Genomic DNA, 8,439 nt, shown 5'->3' with positions numbered 1-8,439 from the left:
TTCCGGAGTATTTGCCAGTCCTCCAAATTTGGTGTCATCTGCAAACTTGATGAGTAGTCCCTCCACCCCCTCATCTAGATCATTAATAAATATGTTAAAAAGTACCGGGCCGAGCACCGAACCCTGAGGTACCCCGCTACTCACCTCTCTCCAGTCTGATGAAACATATATATATATATATGTTTCATCAGAGTACTTAAAAAGTACCGGGCCGAGCACCGAACCCTGAGGTACCCCGCTACTCACCTCTCTCCAGTCTGATGAAATATATATATATATAATATAAATGAAATACGAGGGGCCAAAGGCTACAGAGATACCCCCTCCCATTGGCTGGTTAAGATAAGTTGACCAGATTTTAAGATTAGTAAAGCGGGACACCACTGACCAGGGGGGTTCTTGATTAAAAATTTGGTCTATATGGAGCAGCAAAAAGTTTCATAGAACACAAAAATAGTATTGTAATATACATATTTTTAATTGCAACATAAGTACCATTTGCCAGGTACCCCCAGATGCCCCTCCAAAAGTGGGGCAATCTGGTCACCTTAGGTTAAGAGCCCCAGGCCTCAACCAACCCCAAGGAAAGCTACCACCTGGCCACTGCTACCTTCCCTCTGCAACCCCCCCCCCCCACCCTAGGGAAGACTTCCATCACTTAAACAATGCCACAAGTATTTTTTCAAGTATTGAAAAAACACCCCTTATTCGAAGACTCCAGTGCAGTTTTAACAGATGTATCCTAAGCCAGTGGATCTGTCTGTTTGTGTTCCATTACGACCAGACAAAATTGGCTATGGATTAACCAGACTGTTATGGCCCCTGGGCCAGATTTGATTCCTCCCAGCATTTGATAGGATAATAGGATAGGATAATACCAGATCAGAGGCAGCATTCATTCATTCATTCATTCATTCATTCATTCATTCATTCATTCATTCATTCATTCATTCATTCATTCATTCATTCATTCACCCACCACTCCCAGCCAGAAACAACCCTCCTAATTATCATCCTCTTAGCCTTTTCTCTGTTTTGGGTAAATTGTATGCTTCCCTTGTGCAAATTAAATTGGATAACTGGATCCAGCTAGGGACGCCATCTTCCAGGTTGTTCGCAGAGTTCAAATATGCGAGACAGAGGTGCACCTGCAGCTTAAAAAAACACAATAGTTTTATTGAGAAGAGAAACAATCTTTGTGAGTAAGAAAGGAGAGACGGAGAGTCCTAACTAATGTACTGGAGGGGAAAGCAGGCAGGAAGTGTACTCAGGGAAGCAGAAAATTTCTAATCCAGCCAATCAGGACATAGGAGCGTGTTTGAAAAATACCAGAAAGTTCCTAATCTAAGCATGCTGACTACGTATCCCCTCTGAGTATTCCAACACAGGTGGCATGTGGAGATCACCGGCAAGTGCTCTTTAGACAGCCAAGATCAGTTCCTCTGGAGAAAATGACTGCTTTGGAGGGTGAACTCTATAGGGCCTTATATCCTGCTCTCCCCTCCCCAAAGCTCACCTGCCCCAGATCTCCAGGTATTTCCCAACCCAGAGATGGCAGCCTCAGACGTAGGCAACTGAGATTTTGGGTCTGGAACGGATAGGCTTCAGGAAAAATAGCTCTGTTTTGCACCACATGTTAGTTTTGTCTTGTTTGATTTCATCTTCTCAAAAGGGAAAGCTCAATATGGTATTTATCAACTTTGATTCAGCGTTTGATTCAGTTTCCTGAACAGAAGAAGTCCCAACGGTACCTCTGACCCTCGTATTCCTAATTAACAACTTGTTAAGCATTCCTCGTTGAAATGCAATATAATTTCCAAGATTTCTACATCGGTTAGTCAGCAAGTAGGCGTACGACAGGGCTGTGTTCTGGCTTCCTTCTATGTTCCTTCCTCTTAAGTTGGCTTCCACTGACCTGCATGCCCCTAAGTTGGCCACTAACCCGTTTCCCGTGCTTTTATACGCTGAACGCGCTCTCTCGCTTTCACTTCCTGCAGCCGGCATGAGTCAAACTTTAAAAACATTTGCTGAGTGCCAGTAAGTCTGAATGCTACACTGGAGCAGTCTGTGGCGTCGGAGTGGAGAACCAAACGGAAAAGAAGGGAATAGGTGCCTTTTCCTTTTCCTTTCTGACTGATAACAACCTCAATCAGGAGCAAGTTCCTGTATAAGATTTACACTCAGGCCGTGCAGGAAGCATTCTGCCAGCAGTCACTGGAGAGAGAGAGAGAGAGACCAAACCAATCAGGTGACACAATGATCCTGGCCAATCTCAAGCTTAGGTAGGTGAGCAGGTGTTCCATCCCTGCTCCCAGCCCCTTTGCCTGGCAAAGCATGCAACTCTAAACCCCGATCTCCGTTTCCTCACGTAAGGCTTGCGGCAAGAGAGGGGATCTGCTGGAATTCTAGCTATTCCCCAGGACTGGAAAAGCTGACCTGATAGTCCAGTGGCCTTTAATGTGTTTGCTTCCTCCCCGACAGGTGTGCGAGAACGACAATGATTGTCAAAGGGATCAATTCTGTTTCCGGTCGCTGCTTGCATCCCGGTGTCAGCAGTGCAAGGCTGAGGATATGGTGAGTACACCGGGGTAAAGACAGAGATGCAGAAAACCTTTATTGGCATAGAATTCGATGTGCATAGACAACAAAAAGTAAAAATTCCGATCAGAGGCATATGAAAAACAATGAAAGTACCTTATAACAGAGTACATCGGGGTATGCTTGACAGAGCATTGTTTGCATGCGGCTTCGATGCTGCATCCATTGTGGGAACATGGTCTTTCCCCTGAAGGGAAGTGCTGAACATGGGCGGTCCTGTGACTCCCACTTGCCAGAAGGCCACGCCATCCACCGTGTAACGCACGCATGTCGGAATGGCCTCTGGTTTTTCTGACGCAGCAAATTTTTCATCTCCATGGAATGTTCTCCTCCTGATTCCGTGCGTACATCTTGAAATTGAAGTATGCAAACGGTAAAGTCAGAACCAGCATAGACTTGGACATGACAGTGCAGGGACTTTAAATGTAGACTCAACATTTAATGGCATAAGTGACTTTAAAAGTATTGCATGAAGGAACAGAAGCTATGGCTCCCCCCTGGTGATATTGCCTCCTGGAGGGTTAGGTGTCCGCAAAATGTCATATTATAATAATCTGAAATCTAATATCCGAAAAATGTTCAGATTATATTAACCCTCGTTGTGCAAATTTATAAAGTGAAAAACATAGACACAGCTCACATGATACAGAGTAGAGAAAGCAGCCAGTGAGATTTTAAAAATTCTGCACGAATAACAAAAATAGATGTCCACTTATCAAATGTAAGTCTCCTTCTCCACAGCTGCTAAAAAGCTCTAGTGTGTGCCAGTAGCTTCTGAGCACGTACGAAAGCTTAAATGTACAGAAGCTACTGACACATACCATATCACTCTGGGGTTTCTCAAAGCCTGAAGAATGTTTCAGGGGTTTCTCAATGGTAAAATAAAAGTTGAGAAAGGCTGGAATAGACTATTGGGGTGTTTCAAGGAATGGGGTACAAGCTCCCTGCACCTCGCTTGTTCTGTCTCCTAGACTTGCCTAAAGGATGGCGAATGCTGCTTGGGTTACCTGTGCGTATGGGGCAAGTGCGCAGAAGGTGTGAGCCAAGGAGAGAGTGGGACGAGATGCGACCCAAACAGAGACGAATGTGCTTCAGGACTGTGCTGTGCCACCAGCAGCTGTGAGATGCCTTTACATGCTTCCCCTTTTGCTCTCCCCGGAACTCATGGCAGATTAGTGATGCAATAAAAGGGGGCGCTTTGGGCAGTCTGATTACCCCAGATGTTACTTGCTGGGTGGCATGGCTAGGCATTACATTTCGTGGATACAGCCTCTGCAAAAAGGCAATAACCTTTGTGGCCACTGAGTTTTACTGGCTTCCCCTTGGCCCCCATGGACCCTCATCCGGTCCTTTCGGTTTTGATTACTAGATCTTAATCCTCTTTGGGGGACGTAAGGACATATGTCTGCAGCAGGAGTCTTCAGGCTTTTCGTTTTTTAGCACTTTTGGGTATGACTACAAAATGGCTGCCGCAGGAGGGACCGCCAACTCCAAAATGGCTGTCACAAGAGGCGGAGCCAACCACAAAAGGTTAGGAAGTGAGGTCCAACATAAGTGTAACAGCAACTCTTCAACACTTCGGGGCCGAAAGTCTGTTTGGGAGGATGCCTTTAAAAGAAACATTGTTTGAAAATATTTTTATGCATACAACAATTTACCATCAGATGCAGCAAAGAGCCTTATGTTTTGGTGGCAGCAGATGCTGAAACAATGGTTAAAAAGTCAACACAGGGAATCCAGCCTCCAGTGAGTAATCAGAAGTCCTGGCAGGCATCAGAAAGAGTGCCAGCGGACTCCATATTGAGGACCTCTGATCTGGACAATGCTACCTCCTAACAATAGCTTTGAGAAATTCTTGCCTACATTTCCTTGAATTTCGCTGAGAATTAAGCCAACATTTCTTGACTATCCAGAGAACTTCTCCCGCAGAAACCCCATTCATTTCAAGTAGGGCTAACAGAGGGGACGTTCGGCACTTCTTTTGATCGCTGCATTTTGCACATGTCAGGTTTCCCAATTTCTGCCCTATCTCCTTGCAGCTTTATCATTTCCAGTCTGCGCTCCACATCCGAAAGAAGGAGAAGCATGCCAGACACCTAGCACAACCTTCTTTGGGCTGATGGGCTGGGGTAACCAGGCGGCATTTGCCAAATCCGGGCAGTATTGTCCATGTGCCCAGGGCTTGCAGTGCAGAAGTAAAAGGTAAGAGGATTAATTCTGTCAAAAGAATCCCCTTCCTTGTTGTGTCACTTAGTTCTAAAATGAACAGAAGGCTCTTTTAAAGTGGCTCCTGCTGTTTCAAGTAGCTGATTCTCGTTTACTCCTAGTTGTGGCTGGATTGGGCAGATGGGATTTAATTCCCGATTTCTTTGCTAGAGCGATGCATACCATTTTTAGAATGTTTTTTTTTCTAGCGTTGCAATTGTGTGTGATCGAAAATAAAAATAATAATCAGAAATTGCTTTACAACTGCAAAGAGAAGATCAGCCTGGCAAAACTCCTGCCATGTCAACAGAAAGCAACTGAAAATGCTGATAACGTTGGCCATTCAGTCGCGTCCAATTTGTGGCGAGCCTATGGCTCAACTGTGGTCATGATTTTTGATCTTGCACTCTTCTTTTAGTTCTATAATGCTCTGTCCGGTGTCCATTTTGATTGCATCTAACCACCGTGATGTCAATCTGGTTTCCTTTTTCCACTGACCAATCCTAGCATAATTGCCTTCTCCGTTGAGCTGACATAGTGATAGTTTCGTGCTTTTCGCCTACCAGTGATATATTAGGATTTATGCGCTATAGTATTTCCTTGTTTGTAACTTTTGCTGTGCACAAAATCAGTGGAAGCCTTCTCCAACACCAGAAATCAAACAAATGGACTCTCCTCTTGTCTGTTTTCAATGTCCAATTTTCACAGCTATAAGTGGCTATTGGAAATACGATAGATCAAACTAATCTACATTCGGTAATCAGGTTTATGTCCTTGTTTTTTCACGTTTGGTTCATGTTCGTCATTGCTGAACAACCCAGAGCAATTTGACATTTTATTTCCATGATGAAAATAGCCCTGGGATTGCAAGCATTTTGCTGTTCTGAGCAAGGCATGCAGGCACTACGATCTCTAACCAACCACAAATTGGGTCTGAGAAAAGGGCAAACAACACAGAGAACACAGGAATGCAACAGATCTGCACCGGGATGAAATGATACTACATTTGTATGTCTCCCACTAATCCCACTTCTGCCACCGTGTTCCCTTCCCTCCTAGATATGCCGTTTCTACATGTGAAAAGCCAGAGAACAGCATGGAGATCAACAGCCTCGGTGAACAGCTGCCTGTTTTACAGCCTATCCTGTTGAACCGGAACAAGGAGGAGGCTTACTATGGTGACTCGAGGCCAGAGGGCCATCTGGCCATAGTCAGCCTGCCCAGAGGCCTTTATTCTATGGAAGATGCTGAGTTGAGTGAAGACTACGAAGAGAAGAGACTGTCTCCATGGGAGGAAAGGGACGATCCCAACCGGTCGGATTTCCAGGAACTCGAGCAGCTGGCTGACCAAATGGGACAGTACTTTGGACCCGGCTTTTACTAACTTTGAGGGTTTTTTGCCTGAGACTTTCACAGCTTGCTCCTCCTCCTTGCCATCCTTATCTTTCTCCTTTCCCTCTTTGGCCTTGCCCCTCCTATCCCACTGACGTCTACGTTGTGCATGACAAACGTTTGTTTTTGTTAATAAAAGCATTAATGTGACAATGCTGTTCTGTTTACGCTTTGACCGTCATTCTTAGACTTTCCGGCGAAGGAAAAAAATCGGATCCCGTTTCGTTAATAAACAAACAAAACCCAAACCCTCTAAGGCAGTGGTCCCCAACCTGCGGGCCATGGCGCCGGGCCGCAGCTCCCTCTCCCCGCCCCCCCCCCCCGCAGTAAAAGACTTCCCAGGCCGCAAGCTTGCGGCCCGGGAAGCTCCTTACTGCGGGAGGGCGAGGAGAGGGAATCAGGGCTGGGCTGCGCCCGCGAATTGAGCATGCGCAATTTGCAGGCGCGGCCCGATGCGCGGGTGCAGCCCGTGGGCGCAGCCCGATGCCCTGCCGGTCCCCAGCCTCAGAAAGGTTGGGGACCACTGCTCTAAGGAACCTTGAAGATGGGAAGACCTGTGGGCAGGAAACAGAATGGCAAGGCTGCAGAAAGAAATAAAAGGGGCAATTATGAGTGGTCAGAACATTAATATGGGTCTTCGGTCTTCTGTCTCTCACATTTGGCCCATCTAATATGATTGATCTGCAGCATAAGATTGTTTATGTTTATGTTCCATGTGAATCGCCCTAAGGGGAGGGTGGTATAAAAATATAATAAATAATAGGCCTGACAACTAAAGGTAGAGTATATTGGTCAGAAAGTTTTCCATAGAAAAATATAGCATCAGAAAAATGTGATTTAGAGAATAGAAAACAAATTCCACAATACATCATGGGGGTGGACGGGAAAGGTTTTTATATGCCACTTTTTTCTACCAGGTGTCTTAAGGCAGCTTGCAGTCGCCATCCCTTTCCTCTCCCCACAACAGACACCCTGTGAGGGAGGTGAGGTTGAGAGAGCCCTGATATTACTGCTCGGTCAGAACATCTTTATCAGGGCTGTGATGAGCCCAAGGTCACCCAGGTGGTTTCATGGGATGTGGGGAGCAGAGAATCAAACCCAGCTCGCCAGATTAGGAAGTCGCTGCTCTTAACCACTACATCAAGCTGGGGAGAAGATCTGGGAGGGTGCTATATAAATTTTAATAATAATGATGATAGAGATACCAGCCTCCACTTGAAACCAAGAGATCCCCTGGAATTACAGATCAATCAATCAATCAAACTTTATTACAGTCGTTCAGGCCAAGTTCTATTAAGTCAGTACATAAGAGACCAAAAGAATATGGTCGTTTAATGGAATACAATTTAAAACAGATCATAAAACAGAACTTAAAACGATGCTACTTTGGAGCATCAGATTTTTATGGTGGTGACACAAAATGTGGCCAGCTGTAACTGGGGGGACTCATCACCTAGCAGCCTCTTTGCTCAATCTACACCACGATGTTCTGGCAACTTTTTAAGGAGTGGTTCGGGATTGCAGGTCTTTCCCAGAGCACATTGATCAGTCCCTCCGGACAAAATGCTTTGGAGGGTCCCCAAATCTCCAGCACTTTCCCCAGCCAGGATCTGATAACTCAGCCGCCACCCCATCTTTGGCCATGGGAAACGTGGCAAACCTAGACAGGCTGCAAAAGGGGAGGAAGGATAAAGTGCTACGGGGGGAGCGAAAACGGCACAAGGCAGCTGATGGACCCGCCAGAAAATGCAGACGGGAAAGAGGGATGAGCGTGCAAAGGATCCGGGTAGGATGCAGAAAAATAAATAAATGGGGCAGCTGAGGAATGGCAGGATGCCAAGGGGGATGCAGAGACGCTGGGGCGGCGGCAGAAGGCGACCAGCGCCGCCTTGAAGAGCAGCCGAGTTTTATCCAAGGCATCCGCTTTGCTGAAGAATTATCCTTGCACATTAAATCCTGCGCCTTGCATAAAACCTCAAATGCTAAACGTGCTTCGGGAGCGCGGCCGCGTCGCTCCCAAGCCGCGGAACCCACGCACAAAGCAAGATTCTATCGGCGACCGGTCCCGCGCATGCGCGCGCCCATCGCCTTAGCGACGGTCCCGGTACTCCCCGCCGCGACTGAGCGTTGCTGAGTGCGCCGCGAGAGAGGGAGCGTCTCTGAGCCCTTTCTTTGGACCCGCCTCTCCCTTTCGCGAGTTGCCCAGCGATTGGACCCCTTTGCCGCTTGTCATTTTCACGCCCT

The 8,439-nt window shown here is 46.6% G+C and overlaps 1 protein-coding gene across 5 annotated transcripts; it reads left to right on the top strand.

Annotated features, from left to right (window-relative positions):
- The first annotated feature begins 1,629 nt into the window (after positions 1-1,629).
- Positions 1,630-6,304, top strand: LOC143824316 (dickkopf-related protein 3-like). 5 transcript variants are annotated; one of them, XM_077311472.1, is made up of 5 exons: positions 1,630-2,037; positions 2,482-2,574; positions 3,570-3,717; positions 4,638-4,800; positions 5,863-6,304. In XM_077311472.1, exons 2-5 carry the CDS (start codon positions 2,572-2,574, stop codon positions 6,185-6,187), a joined length of 639 nt encoding a protein of 212 aa, XP_077167587.1. In that variant the 5' UTR covers positions 1,630-2,037; positions 2,482-2,571; the 3' UTR covers positions 6,188-6,304. The 5 variants fall into 5 exon arrangements, with proteins under 5 accessions (XP_077167587.1, XP_077167585.1, XP_077167586.1 ...); XM_077311470.1 differs by lacking the exon at positions 1,630-2,037 and adding an exon at positions 2,048-2,248; XM_077311471.1 differs by lacking the exon at positions 1,630-2,037 and adding an exon at positions 2,048-2,282.
- The last annotated feature ends 2,135 nt before the right edge of the window (positions 6,305-8,439 follow it).

The sequence above is a fragment of the Paroedura picta genome, chromosome 15 (assembly GCF_049243985.1).
Source record: "Paroedura picta isolate Pp20150507F chromosome 15, Ppicta_v3.0, whole genome shotgun sequence".
NCBI classification, from domain to species: Eukaryota; Metazoa; Chordata; class Lepidosauria; order Squamata; family Gekkonidae; genus Paroedura; species Paroedura picta.
Note: the sequence above shows the minus strand (reverse complement) of the source record. Positions and strands in the feature narration are given on the sequence as shown.